Source organism: Acomys minous (genome assembly GCF_964271855.1).
Source record: "Acomys minous genome assembly, chromosome: 12".
NCBI lineage: Eukaryota > Metazoa > Chordata > Mammalia > Rodentia > Muridae > Acomys > Acomys minous.
In genome coordinates, this window is record NC_140493.1 from 73,453,301 (window position 1) to 73,474,389 (window position 21,089).

The window sequence follows — 21,089 nt, forward strand, 5'->3', positions numbered from 1 at the left end:
GCCTTGAAGAACGCAAAGATCTACCTGCCTCTGCCTCCCAAGGGCTGGGACTAGAGGTGCGGCACCACCATTCCTGGCTGGTTTTGTTTGTTTGTTTTTGTTTATAAACTCTTTATTTATTGGTGTTATATGTATGGATTTGTGTGTGTGTGTGTGTGTGTGTGTGTGTGTGTGTGTGTGTGTGTGTGTGTGTGTGTGTGTACAGTGTCCTCAGAGGTCCGAAGAGATTGTTACATCCCTGGGGACTGGAGCTAGAGAGTTGTGAGCCCCCTGAGGGTTCTGAATGATGAACCTGGGCCCTCAGCGCTCTGAACTGATAAGCCATCTCTTTAGCACTAGAGAGGTTATTTAAAGGATAGATGACCATATCTCACTTTAACTTGTCTAAGTGACTCAAAAGTTTTTGTTGTGGGGAGGTTGATAATGTTTATTCTTGGTTCTTTAAGATTCTCTGAGTAATGTGAAAACGTAGAGAAAGAAGGCATAGACGATTCATGTTGTGGTACTGAGGCCTTAGGAAAAGAGAAAGTTTAAGAATATTGTTAAGAGAGCTAGACTTGTGCTAAAGAGCTTTTTATCAATAATATAAGGAGGAGGAGCTGACGAGATGGCTCATTGGGTAGAGGGGCTTGCTGCCAAGCCTGGTGACCTGAGTTTGATCCTGTAGCATAAGTAGTGCTCCAGAAAGTTCAGTTGCGTATTTCATTGCCTATTTCCTTTCCTTTTTTAAAAAAAATTTTTGTTTGTTTGTTTGTTTTTCGAGATAGGGTTTCTCTGTGTCACCTTAGCTGCCTTGGACTCACCTTGTAGACCATGCTGGCCTGGAACTCACAGCAATCCACATGCCTCTTCCTCCCAAGTGCTGGGATTAAAGGCGTGTGCCACCACGCCAGGCGTCTACTTTCTGATAAGGAATCTTTTTATTTTATTATTTATTTTATGTATGAGTGCTCTGTCTGCATGTACACCTACATGCCAGAAGAGGGCATCAGATCATATTATAGATGGTTGTGAGCCACTGTGTGGTTGCTGGGACTTGGACTCAGGCCCTCTGGGAGAGCAAGGAGTGCAAGTAGTGCTCTTAACCTCTAAGCCATCTCTCCTGCACCCCTGATAAGCAAACTTTTTTGTTTATTTGTTTGTTTTTGTTTTTTCGAGACAGGATTTCTCTGTGTAGCCTTGGCTGTCCTGGACTTGCTTTGTAGACCAGGCTGGCCTTGGACTCAGAGTGATCCGCCTGCCTCTGCCTCCCGAGTGCTGGGACTAAAGGCGTGCGCCGCCACCACCTGGCCGTGATAAGCAATCTTAATGCAAAGGTTTACTACTAGAAGTGATAGAAAATGTGTAGTATTGCTTGTACACTATGTCAGAGCTAGAATGTTGTGGGTATCGGAAGGGGTGCGGCGCTATCTCACATAGAATGCTATATTTTGTTCACATAGAATGCTATATTTTGTTCACATAGAATGCTATATTTTGTTCACATAGAATGCTATATTTTGTTATTTTGTACGTCTTATTACTGTTTGGGTAGCAGACAGAACTGGGAGTTCAGAGCTTTTTAAATATGTTAGGCCAATTCTGCTCTCTTCCCCTTCAATATAAACTAAGTTTACTGTGTGTTTTCCTGTATAATTTTTTTTTTTCCCTTTTTGGAGACAGGGTTTCTCTCTACTCGCTTTGTAGATCAGGCTGGCCTCAAACTCAAAGTGAAGTGATCCACCTGCCTCTACCTCCCAAGTGCTAGGATTAAAGGTGTGCACCACCACGCTTGGGTAGAATAAGACTTTTTTTGTGCTTGGAACTTCATCTCTTTTTACTAGCATAGTCTCATAGTCACCTTTACTATTTTCAACTATTTAGGGAGAGAGTTGTGCTTTTAAATGTGTTTGAAAAAATGAAGCCGAGCGTGGTGGCGCACGCCTTTAATTCCAGCACTCGGGAGGCAGAGGCAGGCGGATTGCTGTGAGTTCGAGGCCAGCCTGGTCTACAAAGTGAGTCCAGGACAGCCAGAGCTACACAGAGAAACTATGTCTCAAAAAAACCAAAAACCAAACCAAACCAAAACAAAAAACAAAACAAAAAAACCCCAAGCAAACAAACAAAAAACCAAAAAACTTTCAGTGAACTGGTCATGGCAGTACACATCTTTAATCTCAGCACTTGGGAGGCAGAGGCAGGCAGATCTTTGAGTTTGAGGCCAGCCTGGTCTACAGAGTGAATCGGGGACAGCTAAGGCTACACAGAGAAACCCTCTCAAAATATCCCCCCCCAAAAGCCCTTCAGTGTCATAAAAATATACGTATACTGAGGAATTTTGAATATTTACTAGGAAGGTAGAAGAGGAAACTTTTCCTAAGAACGCTTTTTCTTAAAGTTCCTTATTTTTATGAGAATTGATGTTCTGCCTGCATGCTTGTGTGAGGGTCGCATATATATCCCCAGGATCTGGAGTTAGAGACAGTTGTGAGCCACCATGCGGGTACTGGGAACTGAACTGCAGTTTCTGGAAGAGCAGCAGGTGCTCTTAACTGCTGAGCCATCTCTTGCATCTCTCCAGCCCTTTTCGTTTTTTTTTTTTTGTTTTGTTTTTTTGTTTTTTGTTTTTGTTTTTGTTTTTTGAGACGGGGTCTCTACATATCCCTGGTGATCTTAGAGCTCACTATGTAGACTATAGGCTGGCTGGCTTGGAACTTATAGGGATTTGCCTGCTTCTTTTTCCCAAATGCTGGAACTAAAGATGTGCACCACCATGCTGGGCAAGAGGTTTGGGTTTTTTTGTTTGTTTGTTTGTTTTGTTTTTGTTTTTGTTTTTAAAGACAGGGTTTCTGTGTAGCCCTGGCTGTCCTGGACTCACTTTGTAGACCAGGCTGGCCTTGAACTCACATCGATCTGCTTGCCTCTTCCTCCCGAGTGCTGGGAGGAAGTTTATAATTTTTTTTTTCCTTTGGTTTTTCGAGACAAGATTTCTCTATGTAGCCTTGGCTGGCCTGGACTTGCTGTGTAGACCAGGCTGGCTTTGAGCTTACAAAGACCCACCTGTGTCTGCCTCCCAAGTGCTGGGATTTAAGGTGTGCGCCACCATTCCTGGGAGAATATAATTTTTTAAAGCCAAATTGATTCTTGATTACAGTATAACCTTACCTATTAAGATACTGTGGGCCAGTATACTACAGATGCTCAATAGAGCAACATGGGGAATCTGAAAAGGAGGGAGTTAGAGCTTTTCTGCTTCCAGTGTGTGGTTAGTTGGAAGAAGATGAGGGACGTCATGTTACATGTATGTGTCTCTTACAGGTCGAGCTATGTTTAGAATGCATCGAATGGGCCAAATCAGAGAAAAGAACTTTCTTACGCCAAGCATTGGAGGTAGGTGCCCACCTTAGCATTGGCTTCTGATCTGTAGCATTATATAAGCTGTGAGCTCGGCAGAGCGTCACCCTGTCACCTGAAGATTATTGACAGTGCTTCCAGCTATGGGAATGTCCCTGGTAGAAGTTTGTTTTGTTTTGTTTTTAAAGCAACACCATCTTACTCTACAGCTCAGGATGGCTTCAGACCTTGTTTCCATCTCTTAAATTCTGGGTTTGTTGATGTGAGCTACTTTGCCTGGTGGCTTTTTTAAAACTTATTTTGATTTCTTGAGGTTTTGAGGCACTTTTACTGTTTGAGTATAGACAATAAGCAGCTACATGGTATCGTTAACAGTCATTTGGCCAAAGGAAGAAATAGCAATGGAGCTTAGTTTAGTTGTTTTATTGAACTTGATGTTATCATCGGAACACGTACACAATAGTAATTGTTCTGTGACTGTCAATCTTGGGTTTCTTTCTGTGACTTTTCCCCTTGTTTTCTTTAATCAATGCCTTTTCTCTTTCCTAGGCAAGGCTGGTGTCTTTGTATTTTGATACCAAGAGGTACCAGGAAGCATTGCATTTGGGTAAGTAAACTGATAGAAATAAAAATTAGACATCTAAGTTAGCTAGTGAGTGTATTCCAGACTTGGTTACTTGGGTTGTTTTGTTTAGTTTGACTTGGTTTTTTGAGACAAGGTTTTTCTGTGGAAGGAGAGCCTTAGATGTCCTGGATTCACTTTGTAGGTCAGGCTGGCCTCGGACTGGCAGAGATACACCTGCCTTTTCTTCCTGCCCCACTCTGCCTAGCTCAAACTTGGTCATTTTTTAAAAGTGATTTATTTATTTTTAATCTTATGTGCATTGGTGTTTTGCCTGTATGTGTGCTTGTGTGAGGGTGTCGGATTCCCTGGAACTGGAGTTACAGATAGTTGCAAACTGCTATGTGGGTGCTGGGAGATTGAACCCAGGTCCTCTGGAAGAGCAGCTAGTGCTCTTAACTGCTGAGCCATCTCTCCAGCCCCAAACTTGGTTATTCTTATTGATTGTTAATAATCATATTTTACTTGTGTATATGCTGGGTGTGGTGGTGCACGCCTTTAATACTAGTACTGAGGAGACAGAGGCAGGAGGATCTCTGAGTTTGAGGCCAGACTGATCTACAAAGTAAGTGCAGGACATCAGGACTACAAGAGAAATCCTGTCTCAAAAAACCAAAAAGAAAAAAGCATTTCAGGTAGTTTACATTTATAAAATGTATCATGGTAAAATTCTGTTTCAGAGTTGTAAAAACTCGAAGTGGAAGTGTGAGCCAGTGCTAGTGTTTACCCAGCAGCACTGGGGCAGAGCTGTGGGAAGATAGTGGGCTTGGTCTCAATTTTACAAAACAGATATCAGGTTTTGTTTTGTGTGTGTGCTTTAGATTTATTTATTTATTATAGTCTTCTGAAGAGGGCACCAGATCTCATTATAGATTGTTAGAGCCACCATGTGGTTGCTGGGAATTGAACTCAGGATCTCTGGAAGAGCAGATGGTGCTCTTAACTTCTGAGCCATCTCTCCAGCCCCCAGACATCAGTTTTAAGCTTTAAATGTAGAGTAGTAAAACCCATTTCATTGAAATAATAGCTGAAAATTTTTTAGTTTATTTTATATACATGTAATAATCTTATTAAATTTCAGATTTAATTTTTTAAGTTACAAATATTTTATAGGTGACTATATTTTTAATATTTATTTTTATTTCTTTGTATATGTGCTAATATTTTTGGAAGCTGAGTGTTTCTTTGTAATGTTTTTATTAGCATATATTGATTTTATATATATATGGAGTTTCGTTATAACATTTTCGTAGAGATACATAATGTATGTTAGTCATACTTACCTCCACCTGTCTACACAGTGAGTCTAGTACAGCCAAGGCTACGCAGAGAAGCCATGTCTCGAAAAACCAAAAAACAAACAAACAAAAGATGGGAAACAAAATCTTGATATGGCTCATTAGGCCTGTGTGTTGTTTGTTTGTTTTTTTTTGTTTTTCCAGACAGGGTCTCTATGTGTTAGCCTTGGCTGTTCTGGACTCGCTTTGTGGACCAGGCTGGCCTCGAACTCACAGCGATCCACCTGCCTCTGCCTCCTGAGTGCTGGAATTAAAGGCGTGCACCACCACGACCGGCCTGCCTGTGTTTAATTTTAGAAACTGTCCCTAAACTTCAGGAGGACACGTAATTTGTCATTAAGCATCATTATACATGGCTCCTACTAACATTTCAAAAAAGTTAGGGACACATTATTTTGTTGATTTATCTTCCTTCTGGTTTTTTTTTTTTTTTTTTTTTTTTTTAAGACCAGGTTTCTCTCTGTAGCCCTGACTATCCTGGAACTCACTCTGTAGACAAGGCTGGCCTCAAACTCACAGAGATCTACATGCCTCTGCCTCCTTACGTTCTGGGACTAAACGTGCACACCACCACATCTTGGCTTTTCTTTTTCTTTTTTTTTTTTTTAAGATTTATTTATTTATTATATATACAATGTTCTGCCTGCATGTGTGCCCACCTGCCAGAAGAGGGCACCAGATCTCATCATGGTAGTTGTGAGCCACCATGTGGTTGCTGGGAACTGACCTCAGGATCTCTGGAAGAACAGACAGTGCTCTTAACATCTGAGCCATCTCTTCAGCCCCCAGCCTGGCTATTTTGTTTATTACTTTTAATTTTGTTTTTTTGAGACAGGGTTTCTCTGTGTAGCCTTGGCTTTCCTGGACTCGCTTTGTAGACCAGGCTGGCCTCGAACTCACAGTGATCCGCCTGCCTCTGCCTCCTGAGTGCTGGGATTAAAGGCGTGCGCCACCACTCCCAGCTAAACCTTTCTTTACATTAAAAAAAAAATTATGTATATGAGTTTGTGTGCCTGGTGCCCAAAGAGTCCAGAAAAGGACATTGGATCCCCTGGAGCTGGAGCTACAGATGATTGTGAGCCACCATATGGGTCCTGGAAATTGAACCAGGTCATCTGGCAGAGCAACCAGTGTTTTTAACCCCTGAACCAACCCTCCAGCCCCAAACAAACCTTTCTTTGGAGGTGGTGGGGAGGAGGCTGGGTGTGGCAGCTCACACCTTTAGGCCACTTTGGTCTGCATAGTAAGTTCCTATCTTAAAGGAGTGGGGGGAGTGGGTCGAAGGCTAACAAACAGACGTATGTGCATTTTCCTTTTTCAGGTTCTCAACTGCTGCGGGAGTTGAAAAAGATGGATGATAAAGCCCTTTTGGTGGAAGTACAGCTTTTAGAAAGCAAAACATACCATGCTCTGAGTAATCTGCCGAAAGCCCGAGCTGCCTTAACCTCTGCTCGAACCACAGCAAATGCCATCTACTGCCCCCCTAAATTGCAGGCCACCCTGGACATGCAGTCAGGTAACAGGCACAGCAGTGCGGAGAATGTACTTCTAGTCACACCTTAAGGGTGGGAGGAATACAGAGGCAGGTGGGCTGAAGCTGGAAACAGTTGTTGGATTTGGCTTAATCTTCCGCAAAGGAAACCAATTAGAAGGCTGCTTTAGACTATGCTTTTTTCCTGTTACTTGCCTAAATAATTAAGAACACAGTTACTAGTGCTTGGCCAGAAAGCTGGCTGTCAGAGCTGTACTTTAGGAGTCTCACTTAATTTACCTCGTAGTCACTTACTAAGAATGGCAGCATTTTTCTTCCAGACTGGCCTAACATATGTGTGCTAATCAAATCTATTAATCTCTTGGAGAGTTTTGGAAGCTTATTGGATTTTTTGAAAGGGCCTCATATCAGGGCTATTGGAAGATAATATTAACTTCAGATGTTCTTTTCTTCTTGTAAAGATTTATATATCCATTATTTATACAGTGTGCTGCCTGCACATATGCATGCAGGTCAGAAGAGGGCACCAGATCTCACCATAGATTGCTGTGAGCCACCATGTAGGTGCCTGGAATTGAACTCTTGAACTCTGGATGAGCAGTCAGTGCTCCCAACCTCTGAGCCATCTCTCCAGCCCCTATTTTTTATTTTTTAAATAAAGATAATGTCCTACATTATAATCTGTGCTGGCTTTGAACTTGTAATTATCCTTTTTCAGGCTTTAGAGTGCTGGGGTACCTGGCCTGCTTTTCTTTTTGAACCCAACCAGACTTATTTGAGTGACTTTCTCTGCCCTATGATATGCTGGGAGATACGGGGGAATTCTGATGATCATTTAGCCTGACAGCTTCAGCAGTCGTTGTCTCTCTAGCCCTAGTTTGTTATGTCTGAGGGAGTTTTCCTTGAGAGGTGTATATTTTCCTATATGCCTCTTTAATTAACTATTAGAAGGATTTCACTCCTCCCTCAAGGTAGGAGACTTTAAATAAGGTAAAGATACCACACTGGATGTTTACGGCCTCTGTGCGTTGTGTCCCAGCTGCTAAAGGTGAGTTACGGCATGCTGCTAAAACCATGACTTTCTGCCATCAGGTTTTGCCCTCATCTGCTGATATGAAGAGTGTAGGGAAGCACTGTGGTAAACAGCTGGGTGGGGCGGAGGTCCTTAAAGAGATACAAGGTATAGGGGGAGGTGCTTCTCAACCTGGAAGCTACTGACTTCCATGTCCTTTCCAGGTGAAAGCATAGAGTGGATGTAGTCATTTCAGCCAACGTTAAGCTCAGCTGGAACAGCCTGGTATTAGTCTAAAGGAATACTGGTTAGCTGTGTTGTACAGCTATTTATGGAATTAGATTATATGAGACTTACTTACTTACTTACTTACTTACTTATTTATTTATTTATTTATTTATGAATGACAGGGTTTTTCTGTGTAACAGCCTTGGCTGTCCTGGACTTGGTTTGTAGACTAGGCTGGCCTGGAACTCACAGAGATCTGCCTGCCTCTGCCTCACCAGTGCTGGGATTAAAGGCGTGCGCCACCACGCCCAGTTTATGAGATTTACTGTACACTGATTGCATATAGGCAGACTCACATCCACAAGTGAGGTATATTTGAAATGAAGGTAATAACATGTTGGGGGAGTATTACCAGTCAGGAATAGCTGTTTCAGTATGAAAGCCCTACACACCTTTACTCCCAGCATTTGAAGGCTGAGGCTGACATAAGAGGAACTCCAATACAGCCAGAGGTACCTAGTGAGACCCTGTCTTGAAAAATTAAACAAAGAAGCTGGGCGTGGTGGCACACGCCTTTAATCCCAGCACTCAGGAGTTAGAGGCTGGTGGATTGCTGTGAGTTCGAGCCCAGCCTGGTCTACAAAGTGAGTCTTGGACAGCCAGGGCTACACAGAGAAACCCTGTCTCGAAAAACCAAAGGAAACAAACAACAACAACAACAAAACCCCAAAAAAACAAAAACAAAATTCAGAAAAAGCTACTTTACTGATTTTTTTTTTAATTTTGTTGGTTTGTTTTTGAGGTACAGTCTCATGAAACCTAGAATGGCCTTAAAATCAATTCATAGGGGCTAGAGAGCTGGCTCAGAGGATAAGAGCACTGACTGCTCTTCCAGAGGTCCTGAGTTCAACTCCCAGCAACCACATCTATAATGGTGGCTCACAGCCATCTATAATGAGATCTGACGCCCTATACTTGTAGATAGAGGACTCATACGTGTACATGCATACATCTTTAAAAACATTGATTTGTGGTTGAGGATGATATTGAACTTGTGATCTTCCTGTTTCCACCTACAAGTGCTATGTTACAGAGGTTTGACACCATGTGTCGTTTATTCATTGCTGGGGCTTGAGTGCCTTTATGTGCTAGTCAGGCACTTCTAACTGAAGTGGCCCCTGCCCAGAGGTGATGTTACTAGTTGAGCTCATGCCTGTGGTCTGGGTGCGTGTGGGTCAGCTCACTGAGAGCTGTGATGCCAAGGAGGCTAAACGTCGGTCCCAGTGGAGTAGGAGCAGGTGGTAGGAAGCACAGGGGAGAGAGTACACTGCTGTTTGTTTTAGGTATCCTTTTGAATTAGTTCTCTAACTCGTTTGGGAGTTTTAAAAAGTTGGTGCTAAGGCCAGAGACCTGGGGCTCTCATGTCAGCTCTTAGGAGCTGGCTGTGACTTAGGCTGTTCCTTTGTTTACACCTGAGCTCATTAGTAGCTTGATGCTGTTCGGCTGGATTTCTGAGGGTTTTTACAGCTCTTTTATAGTTCTACTATTTTATATGGTTCTTTCTTCTTTCATCTCACTGACCAGGTATTATTCATGCAGCAGAGGAGAAGGACTGGAAAACAGCTTACTCATATTTCTATGAGGCATTTGAAGGCTATGACTCCATTGATAGTCCCAAGGCCATCACATCTCTGAAATACATGTTGCTATGCAAAATCATGCTCAACACGTAAGTGTGCATTAACTAGAGATGTAGGACTCCAGTCTCGCAGCCAGGTCCGCACCGCAGCAGAAATGGCTCAGGGAGGGTGTCTGTCCACTTACAGATGCAGCTCTATTTAGCTGTGCGCTGTGAGGCTGCCTGATACAGAATGCGGTGCTTCATAGTCTTTTAGACTTGGGGAAACAGATTTTAGAAGTTTCTTAAGCTGGAAATTCAGGAAATAGCTGTTAGGTCAGTGTTAGCCAACTGGCTGCTCCTCAGAATGAGGAACATGGAGCCTAGTAAGTATTTGAAAAGTAGACTCTAAAAGGCATGATAGTTAAGTGGTGCTAGGGTCTGAACCTAGAGCCTTGTGCATGCTAGGTAAACACCTAACTTAGGTCATGATTTTAAAGTTTTTATAATTTTTATTTTTACTTATTACTATCCATCTATCTGTCTGTCTATCTGTTTATTTATTTGTGTTAGATATAGGGGACACAGAATCTCATGTTGTCCAGGCTGGCCTTAACTTATTTTTTTTTTTTAAGAATTATTTATTTATTATGTATACTGTGTTCTACCTGCATGTGTGCCTGCGGGCCAGAAGAGGGCACCCGATCTCATTATAGATGGCTGTGAGCCACCATGTGGTTGCTGGGAATTGAACTCAGGAGCTCTGGAAGAATAGTCAGTGCTCTTAACCTCTGAGCCATCTCTCCAGCCCTTTTTCTTGTTTTTTTGAGACACAGTTTCTCTGTGAAGCCTTGGTTGTCTTGGAACTACTCTGTAGACCAGGCTGGCCTCGAACTCATAAGAGATCTGCCTGCGGGCTGGAGAGATGGCTCAGAGGTTAAGAGTACTGACTGCTCTTCCAAAGGTCATGAGTTCAATTCCCAGCAACCACATGTTGGCTCATAACCATCTATAACAAGATCTGTGTACATAATAAATGAATAAATCTTTAAAAAAAAATCTGCCTGCTTCTGCCTCCAGAGTACTGGCATTAAAGGCGTGTGCTACCACTGTTCTGCTGCCCTTAATTTTTTGAAAATACATATTTTTGAAATTTACTTTTATATGTGTTTCTCTGAATCTGTCTGTGCATCACTTGCATGCCTAGTGTCCAGAGGCCAGAAGAAGACGTCAGATTCCTTGGAACTGGAGTTACAGATATCTGTGAGCATCCATTTGGGTGCTGGGAGTTGAACTCAGGTCCTTTGCAAGAGCAACAGGCGCTATTAACCTCTGACCCATCTCTTCAGTCCTGGTCTTAACTTTTTATGTAGACAAGGATGATGTTGAGGGCACATTTTTGCCATCCTAGTTTTGGGATTATAGGCCTAAATTACAAGTGCGGGGAACAAACCCAGGACTCTATGTATGTCAGGCAGAAACACTCCCCAGCCCCAGGATTGCATGTTAAGACCTGTTATGCAGAGATTTGACTTAACTTTTTATGCTGTCTGTTGATTATTGGAGTGGGGTGGGTGTTCAGTTGGACCTTTCTTTCCTTCCTTCTTTTCTCTTCTCTTCTTTTCTTTCTGATAGGATCTCACTATGTAGACCAGGCTGGCCTTGAACTCATAGAGATCCACTTGCCTCTGCCTCCCTAAAGGCACGTGTTAGCATGCTCAGCTGTGCTCCTTTTAATTTTGGGAGGTGTTTGCTTTTTATTGCTAGTCTTAGCCTTGAACAAGACTGAAGAAAACCTCAACTTCTGCAGTGTTGGGACATTCGGGTTTAGTTGATTTTTCTCTGTAGATGTGTCTTCACAATGAAATTCTGGCAAATCGTTCATCTAGACCTATGATTAGAATTGTCATGTTCTGGAGCAATTGACTAAGTATTTATTTATTTATTATTTATGTTCATTTTTATTCTTACTCTTAATACTTATTTATTTGTTTATTCATTTATCTATTTATTTATCTTGTAGCCCAGAAGATGTCCAGGCTTTGGTGAGCGGAAAGCTTGCACTTCGGTATGCAGGGAGGCAGGTAGGGAATATTGTGACTACAGCTCTACTCTGAGTACAACCAGCTTTATTGTCAGATTCCTGATGCTTGAAGGGGCCAGTGGTGTCATCCTACCTCCCCCTTAAGCTCATTCATTGGGTTTTCTTTACTGTTAAGTTTTTGGCTTAGAAAGTCAGTGTTGGGCACTGTTAAAGACGTAGGTAATTTGAGGGACTTAAAGAAATATATTGTAGCATTTGCTGTTAGATTATAATTTATCTTTGGCCAAATCTTCCTGTTGTGAGCCTGGCTTACACATATAACCTGTGAAGGGGCTGGAGAGAGGGCTCAGAGGTTAAGAGCTGTTTTTCCAAAGGTTCTGAATTCAATTCCCAGCAACCATATGGTGGCTCACAACCATCTGTAATGAGATCTGGTGCCCTCTTCTGACCTGCAGGTGTACATGTAGGCAGAACACCGTATTCATAATAAATAAATAAATCTTTAAAAAAATGAAAAAACAAAAAACAAAATAAATATAGCCTGTGAAGAACCTTACATCCTGAGTTAGAAACCTGCTCAGATCTGCTTCATAAGTGCTTGTGGGGAGGTGAGATTACTTGGTGGAAGAACTAGCATTTGGTGTGGTGGCGCACACCTTTAATCCCAGCACTTGGGGGGGGGGGATCTCTGTGAGTTCAAGGCCAGCCTGGTTTACAAAGTCCAGGACAGCCAAGATAACACAGAGAAAAAAACCCTGTCTTGAAAAACAAAACAAAAACAAAACCTAGCTTTTGATACCTACCCTTTCTTAGATTATTCTCTTTCCTTTCACACTGAATTTGGGTATACTTTAAAAAGAGGCCTTCGATGGTTGGTCAGCTTTTTTGTAATTGAGTAGGTGTGGTTGACTTTTTAGAGTACACAGTTGTAACGATGATGTGTCAGGGGTTTTGTCCTGTTCTCTCTTTGTCTTTGACTGTCACAGTTAAATAAAAGCAGTCATTCTGAATTTCAAGTACAGTTGTCTCTAAACAGTGAACAGATTAGCTAGCTCCCTGAATCTCTGGAGTACTGTCAGCAAAAGCTGGCTTCCTCTTTTCTGTAAGTGGTCCTAATTTGCTTTTCCTTCCAAAAGTTTTAAGTCAGATTATAGTTTTGATTTTGGGAATACTAATTTTTACTGTAGAGAGCTCATATGGAGTTGAAGCTGGGTTTGATGGCACACACCTTTAATCCCAGTATTAAGGGGGCAGACAGATTAGATTCTGTGTTAGTTCTAGGCCAGCCAGGGCTATACAGTAAGACCCTGCCTTGAAACAAAGCAAAGCAAAACAAAACAACCCCCCCAAAACAACAACAACAACAACAAAAACAAATACCAAAGAGAGTTACAGAGTTGGGATGGGATCTCCACATGTCTGGGAAAAGGAGGGCAGCTGAGAATGGTGGATGTAGACTTTGAACTTTCGTATTTTGGCTTGGGTTCCAGAGTGTCCTCATTATGACATTTATTCTGTCTGTAGGGCAGATGCTGGAGACACACTATGCTCCTGTCAGCCTTGTGCCATTTAGTCTGCCACATAGACTTACCATCCTTATTTGTGAGGCTGACACACAGGAGCTCCCTCTGTTACTTTGTGCCTCACTGACAGCTTTCAAAAGAAGCCAGGCTGATCTGGAGAGATGGGTGCTGAGTGGAGACTTGCTAGCTTAGCAGGTATCTTTTTATAACCAAGTTAGATGTTTGTCCTGGGCGTTGTACATTCAGTTTTGGCTCACTGTAGGGTTTTAATGTTCACATGTGCTATGTGGACTAGTAATGTCTGAACCCCAGTGCAGACTTCACTTGATCACTATCTTAAACCAAAGCTAGCAGAGTGAGCCTTGGTAAAGCCCAGGGGTTATCAGCTGTGAGGGTGGATGTCGAGATAAAGAGTCTTGGACTAAGGAGAAAAATCACAGTTTTCTCATTATTTTCTCTAGAGAATCCTTATCCGGGTCTATCCTTTTGGGAAGCTTCTATTTAAGTCATTTCACATTTCAAGGGGATACTGGTTGGTATACAGTGATAGTCAGTATTTCTGTCTTTTCTTCCCAAGCCCTTTAAAAAGAGAGACGGTGAGGGTAGGTTATTGTTTTATAAGACCTTAAGTATATGGGAACATGGAGAATAGACACATTTATGAATTAAAAAAAAATTTTTTTTTTTAAATTCTCAGACAGAAGCATTGAAATGTGTGGCCCAAGCCAGCAAGAACAGATCACTGGCAGATTTTGAAAAGGTAAGCATGATATTGAATTGATGGGGAATGGGCCAGGAAGAGGCCTGTTGAAGGACTTTAAAAAATGGTTGGATTTGGGCAGTGGTGTTACTCCAGCACTCGGGAGGCAGAGGCAGGCAGCTCTCTGAGTTCAAAGCCGTCCTGGTCTACAGAGGGAGTTTCAGGACAGCCCAGGCGATACAAAGAAACTTTGTCTCAGAAACAAACGAAAAGCAAAACCATTTTAGAGTGACAGACATATTACCTGTTGACCCCACATGTTCTTTACACAGAGCATATCAAAGCCAGAAAATAGTTCTGTACCCTGAGTGGAGTGGAATGCTGAGCTGTACTAAATTCATTAGTGTATACTTTTTGTTTCAAAAGTTGTCATTTGGAGGCCGGGTGTGGTGTGCACACCTGTAATCCCAGCACTCGGGAGGCAGAGGCAGGCGCTGGTTTTATTTTATTTTTTTAGACAAGATCTTGCTATGTAGCCCACGCTGATGTTGAACCCAGAGCACTCATTGTCCCAAGTGCTGGGAAGACAAGTGTGAACCACTTCACCTAGCTCTAAGAGAGCAACTTTGACAGTATGTTTCGGCATGGTAACTTTTGGCAGATGCTGTGGGCTTTCTTTTGCTCGCTAGGTAGATTCAGAATGGGAGAAACACTTTTTTAAGCTTTTGGATGCGGCTTGGATATTTTTTCTGAACTCATGTTCTCTTAGTCTGAGTTTAGTAATCAACTTAAAAACCAGAGAGAGTATAGAAAGCTGCTGTGATACCCCTTCCCCTCACTTTAAAAAAAAAAAAGGCCTAGACAGGAAGCCATTGAAAAGAACTCTTAAAAATTGTGGCAGCGCCTTGGATCCCAGTACTGGGGAGGCAGAGGTAGGTATATCTCTGTGAGTTTGAGGCCAGCCTGGTCTACAGAGTGAGCCCAGGACAGCCAGGGCTACGCAGAGAAACCTTGCCTTTAAAAATCCAGACAAACAACAGTTAAAATAAGGATGCCAAAGTGTAACTCTTCACAGTTGATAGCTTCTGGCAGGGCTGTGGGTTAGAGACGACTCGGTTTTCTTTAAGGGGCTGTTCACTGGGAGTTTGACCATGCTCCAGTGAGTATATGGGCAGTGCAAATTGGACTTGTGTTTTGGGGTTTTGTTTGTTTTCATTTCTTTTTTTATGGGGGTTGGGTGGTCACAAACACTAGAGAAGGCTGGGGAGTGTGATTGCTGTGCATTATGTGAAATTCCCAAATAATAAAAAAAATATCATGTTGGAAAAGAAAAAAAATAAAACAAACAAACAAAAAACCCAGCCAGACCTAGCCATCAGTGGTGGTGGTGGTGGTCCATGCCTTTAATCTTGGCAGAGGCAGGCGCATGGCCTGCCTGGTCTGCAGAGCTAGCTCTAGAACAGCCTCTGCCTGCCACGTGGTGGGTATGTGCCACCACTGCCCTGCTGTGTCAGTATTAATCATTATTTGTTCTTTGAAATATACACTGAAAAATACGAGTGCAGTTCATGTGGTGTGTAAGTAGAGTGTGCCTTGGCTTACAGGCTTGCACTCGAGGAGACGAAGGCAGAGCTCTGCTTTAGGTCTTCATACTTGCTGCCTTCCTCTCAGCTCTCAAGACCGCTCATGTATATAGCAAGGTTACAGGCTTCTCACGAGGCACGGAGCGCTGTGCTCTAAGGTGCTGTGCCAGTCTCTGTTACGAGCTTTGTTTTGCAGGCCTTGACAGACTACAGGGCAGAGCTCCGGGACGACCCAATCATCAGCACACATTTGGCCAAGTTGTATGACAACTTACTGGAACAGAATCTGATCCGGGTCATTGAGCCTTTTTCCCGAGTACAGGTAGGAATTTTCCTGGGAAGTTTTTTTTTTTTTAAAGCAGTTTTTGGGTTAGATGTTATGCTGTAGCCATCTCCTTCTCCACATTTGTCACTTTCAAGGGTATGTCTGCTGCTAAGAGGCCACCAGGGCTTGGGCTTGTCATGATGGGAGGTGAACGGAGGAGAAGGGCGTGGGGGGAATGGAAGGTGTGAACCGCCCTCGTTGTGTTCTGGGTATTGTAGTCTTTGTGCACGTGGGGAATATTTTGTGTGTTTGGTACATGGGGTGAGAGTGCACTTCATCTGGTGAAGGGCAGGAAAGCAGGCAGAATGGCCAGGGAGGGCCTGGCCCGCTAGATTCACCAGGGCCAAGAGACACAGCAGTTCTCTGTCTTTTTCATATTGGCAAGAAGTTCCAACTTTCAGTGTTGCTGTCTGCTTTTCCTTTTAGATTGAACACATATCTAGCCTCATCAAACTCTCCAAGGTAAGCTCTCAGGCCTGTTAGGATTGGGGGTGGGGAGAGCTTAGAGGGGCTGGGTTCTGAGCCAGAGTTGTGTTGTTGCTGCTTTGCTCTGATCCATTCTTTTTAAAAAGACTTTGTTACAAAACTTTCATGTCAGGCTGATCTCTCACTAACGGATACTGGTCCCTTTAACTGTGTACTCTGATTTTAGGCCGAAGTGGAAAGAAAACTATCCCAGATGATTCTTGACAAGAAGTTTCATGGTGAGTAAAGTCATATAGACAGGGGCTGCTTAGAATTTGAAGGCTGAAGGCATAGAGGCAGGGGCTGAGTTTCTCTCCTGATGCTTCCTTGGAACCCTGGCTCTGTTTGACCAGTGTAGACGGGGCTGGAGAGACACTTACCTGCTCTTGCAGAGGAGCAGGCTCAGTTCCAAGCATCTACATAGCAACTCACAATTGCCTTAACTCTAGTATCCGGAGGTCTGACAGCTGCTGGCTTCCGAGGGTTCCTGCATGCACTTCTGCTGTATGTCTTCACACAGGCTCATACATGTACACAGTTAAAAAATAATAAAGGTCTTTTTTCAAAAAAGAAGTGAGCATATAGCAAATACGGGAGAAAATGAGACAGCTAGGGAGTTGGGTCCTTTTTTAAATTGTCTAATATCCTTTTACCTAGTTTGTTCTTGTGTTTCTTTCAGGGATTTTGGACCAGGGGGAGGGTGTCCTGATCATTTTCGATGAACCCCCAGTAGATAAAACTTATGAAGCTGCTCTGGAAACAATTCAGAACATGAGTAAAGTAGTGGACTCCCTCTACAACAAAGCCAAGAAGCTGACATAGGTGAGTGCTGGCCCCAGGACCCAGGGCCGGGCAGCGCTGTCTCCTGCCTGTCGACACTGAACTGCACCTGGTCCTGCTGGCTTCCCCGATTGACACTGCTCTGTCTTCTCTTGCAGAGTTGGATCTGTAGCGGTCCTTTGGAGAGTGTGTGTGGCGGGAGAGTGAACCCTTGGGGAAATGCTAGGAGATTCTTTTCTTTCTGTTCTACTTTTCGCTCGGAAAGTTTTTAACCCTCATTGGTGCATCTGTATCCAGCGACAGGCGGCCAGTTCTCATGTAATCAGCACTGGCCAACATGGGAGTGGGGAAATTGCTTAAAAAAAAAGAAAAAGAAAAAAAAATCTTAATAAAAGGAAAAAGGCTTACACTACCTAAAGCTGTGCTCTCTGCCTCCTGGGAGAGGGCCGCAAAGCCAGGCACCCCGCCAACACTGGGGATCCTCATCCACCTGCTGGGCGCCACCTCTCCTCCTCTTCAGAATTGGGCGTTTGCTGACCATCAAAAGCAGCGACTTTGTATTCTGTTTGTACTGAACCAAAACAAACAACTATGTATAAACTGCTGTTTTCTTTTTTATTTGAAACGAGGCGTTTGGTGTTTCCCCTGCCATCTGGCCTGTCCACCCTTCCCTCTGACACTGGCTCCGGCAGACTAGCTGAAGGGCCTGCTGTGCTGTGCTGCCACCGCGGCTGCAGCAGTGCGCGCTCGGCTCCTCTCTGACCTGGGAAAGAAGGGGAGCAAGTCCAGGAGCCGGCGTCCACTCCGACCACGCGGGGAGCAGCGAGGGCCCGCAGCCCTCAGGGGCCTGCTGTGCATGTGGCTTTTTTAAACACTAACTAGATTAGGCGTCAGTGTTTTAACTCTCCTTCTCCTCCCCTCTTTGCTTTCCTCTCTCCTCTCTCCTCTCTCGCCGTATCCTTTCCCCCTCTTGAGGAGTTGGGCTGTCTAAACTCCATCTGCTGCTTTCTTTCCCTCTCCACTCTTCTTTCCTGCTGTCAGGTGGATTTTTTTTTTAAACAGTGAACATTGGGAATGAGACTGGGGTGTATGTTTGTTTGTTTATTTGTTTTTAATTTAAAAAATCTTAGTTTTCCTTGTTGGGTTTGAAGCACCCTCATGTCCCCTTCCCAGTGTCTTTCTCTGCCTCCTGAGAGTGAGCGGACAGGTGGCACTGTTTTAGCATGCTTGAGCGGACAGGTGGCACTGTTTTAGCATGCTTTGTTTTTGATGCAATTCCCTAGTAGGCTTTGGTGCCCGGGGGCAGGTGAGCGCCTGCAGCTTTGCTGTCCCCACTGTGAGCTCTCCTCTCAGCCTGTCTTTTCTCTCCTCCTCTCCTCCTGCCCCCTCCTGCCGGCCTCCTTCTCTCTTTCTTTAGAACCTTTCTCAGATTAGCCTTCCAGGTTTTGGTAATAAATTTCTATTTTGTAAAAGGATTTTGTTGTACCAGGTTTTGCATCTTCACTGACTCTGACTGGCTTTTATTTTCCTTTTCAAAATCAGGTTTTTGTTCTCGGCCCTCCTCTCTCCCCATCATGTCCAGTCACTGTTTTGGTTTTGGCACCATCAATATCAAATGTACAAACGGTTCTTGCTGACCAACACCAGGTATATCTGATGTTCAGATGAGTTCCAATAAAATAATTTTTTTTTCAAAAGGTGTCTTTTCTTGAGTGCTGGAGGGTTTCCAAGCAAGTCCACGTGCTCCTTGAATCCCCTTATGGCTTGGCCAGAGCTCTCTTACCTCATGCTTAATGATGGGGCTCTGGTAGCCATGCTGGGAGTCCCTATGTAGAGACCTTTGGCTGGGTCAGGAATGGAGCTCAGTGTCTGCTGGGGCAGGAGGGCCAGTGAGGAGGACGTGTGGGATGGGCAGTAGTCTCTCATTCCTTCTCCACCTGTGGGGGTGATGGGCATGTGAGGAGGGAGTACAGGTGCCAGAGGCCCAATGGCCAGCTGTGCTTATGCACTGTCCCAAGGGTGGGCCTTCTGAGGGGCCTGGGTCTTTGGGGGACTGCCAAACTCCAGTTATAAAACGTTTTGTTTCTATAAAGCACTTTTAAAATCTCCATAGTGGCTGGGCGTGGTGGCGCACGCCTTTAATCCCAGCACTTGGGAGGCAGAGGCAGGCACATTGATGTGAGTTCGAGGCCAGCCTGGTCTACAAAGTGAGTCCAGGACAGCCAAGGCTACACAGAGAGACCCCCTGGGGGAGGGGGGAGAATCTCCATAGCACGTGGAGCTGGAGCAAAATGGAGAGGGTTTCCCTGACCTAGGAAAACAGTAAGTAGCTCAGGACAGCAGCCCTCAGTGTGATGACTTCAGACCCACCCTGGCAGAGCTGCTAGTGTGTCAGACCTCTAAGGCGGGACGGGTTCAGACTGCCACCACAAACCATCCTTTGAAGGCTTAGTATGAAAAAGGTGTAAAGCATCCCACTAATTTTTATATATACATTGGGATATTTGGGCATACTGCGTTAAATAAAATATACTATTAAAACTCACCTGTTCCTTTTAATGTAGATACTACAAGATAGCACATTATTCATATGGCTGGCCACCATGGCGCTCAGGTACCTCTGTGCTGTACTAGGCCATCATGGTGTGCCTCCGTCTCCCACCCCTTACCCTACCTCCAGGTCTCACGCAGTCTACCCTCCTCCCCTCACTCCACCCCACAAGGTCTGGCCTGGTTCTGAGGGCCTCTTTCAGGCACTAGCCTTGAGGTGCTGGGCCTTTCTTGTGCCTTAGTAAGACTGGTGTTGAGAAGAATGGACAAGACGGCTGCTGCAGTGCCCTGCTGTGTGCTAGTTACGTAATCTGTGTTGCTCAGAAGAGCCACTAGGTGCTGCTCTGTGCTCTCACAGGGAGACTTCCTCAGCACCAGGGTTCTGACGTTCTTGGTTAGAACCCTTTCTGCACCATGTAGCCAGCTACTCGTTGGGCCTGCGTGGGAAGTGGTATGTGTAGAGCAGAGCTGTCCTCAGGGGTTGTATAGACATCCCTCCTTGCAGGGCAGCTAGAGATAGGCTCCGGGAAAGCAGGCTGGCTGTAGCCGTCTGAGTGCTGGGAAGAACACATTCCTGCATCATTGAGCTGGCTCTGCTTTCTGGACTCTTGATGCTGCCATGTTGGCTGCTGGTTGCTCTTTCTTCCTTGCTTCCCTGTTAGAACAGTGAGGGGAGGCAGAGGTGGGGCTCAGTGGGAAGGAGCTGCCGCCTCCTGTGATGGCTGGTCTTGGTTGTCAACTGGATTACATCTGGATGGAATTAACTAAAATTCAAGAATGGAAGGCACACCAGCGAGGGATTCTTTTTGTTTAATTCGAAGTAGGAAAATCTACTTCTTTTTTGTTGTTGTTTGGTTGGTTTTTGAGACAGGGTTTCTCTGTGTAGCCTTAGCTGTCCTAGACTCACTTTTTAGACCAGGCTGGCCTTGAACTCACAGCGATCCACCTGCCTCTGCCTCCAGAGTGCTGGGATTAAAAGGCATGTGCCACCACCGCCCAGCCGGAAAATCCATTTCTTTTTTTTTGTGTTTTTTTTTTTTTTTGTTTTTTTGAGACAGGGTTTCTCTGTGTATCCTTGACTATTCTGGATTCGCTTTGTAGATCTGCCTGCCTCTGCCTCCCGATTGCTGGGATTAAAGGCGTGTGCCACCACCGCCAGGTAGAAAAATCCATTTCTAATCTGGATCTTGAGGTGAGAAGACTTGTGCCTTTAATCCAGATTTTGAGGTGGACCTTTAATCTGGGCCACGCCTTCTGTTGGAGCCCATATAAGGACATGGAAGAAGCAAGCTTTTACTCTGCCTGCTTGCTCTGTCCTTACCAGCAAGTACTCCCCCTCACTGGCAGTAGAGCTTACCTCTTCAGGAGTCAGAGTCTACCGAAGGCCTGCTGAGACAGCCAGCCTTGTGAACTGAACAACTTCGGGGTCCTGAGACTTTCTGCCCAACAGCCCGCCGCCGCTGCTGGGGAGCTCTGCTCCACTAGAGAACCTAGGTAGGTGGGTTGGGACAAGCTC

General features: G+C 44.3%; 1 protein-coding gene across 3 annotated transcripts in view; it reads left to right on the plus strand.

The window, feature by feature from the left end:
• The window catches only part of PSMD11 (proteasome 26S subunit, non-ATPase 11), a 40,598-nt gene extending 21,878 nt beyond the window's left edge, over positions 1–18,720 (plus strand). The window contains exons 4-15 of one of the 3 annotated variants that reach the window (XR_014773218.1): positions 3,298–3,369; positions 3,883–3,940; positions 6,575–6,769; positions 9,570–9,714; positions 11,627–11,687; positions 13,868–13,930; positions 15,650–15,775; positions 16,205–16,240; positions 16,431–16,482; positions 16,923–17,065; positions 17,182–18,230; positions 18,263–18,720. Coding sequence is in view for 2 of the 3 variants with exons in the window: in XM_084750439.1 (XP_084606565.1) it covers positions 3,298–3,369; positions 3,883–3,940; positions 6,575–6,769; positions 9,570–9,714; positions 11,627–11,687; positions 13,868–13,930; positions 15,650–15,775; positions 16,205–16,240; positions 16,431–16,482; positions 16,923–17,065 (951 nt within the window). In the remaining variant the exon portion in view is untranslated. Of the gene's footprint in view, positions 1–3,297; positions 3,370–3,882; positions 3,941–6,574; positions 6,770–9,569; positions 9,715–11,626; positions 11,688–13,867; positions 13,931–15,649; positions 15,776–16,204; positions 16,241–16,430; positions 16,483–16,922; positions 17,066–17,181 lie in introns of all 3 variants that reach the window. The other 2 variants (XM_084750439.1, XM_084750438.1) reach the window with 2 other exon arrangements.
• The last annotated feature ends 2,369 nt before the right edge of the window (positions 18,721–21,089 follow it).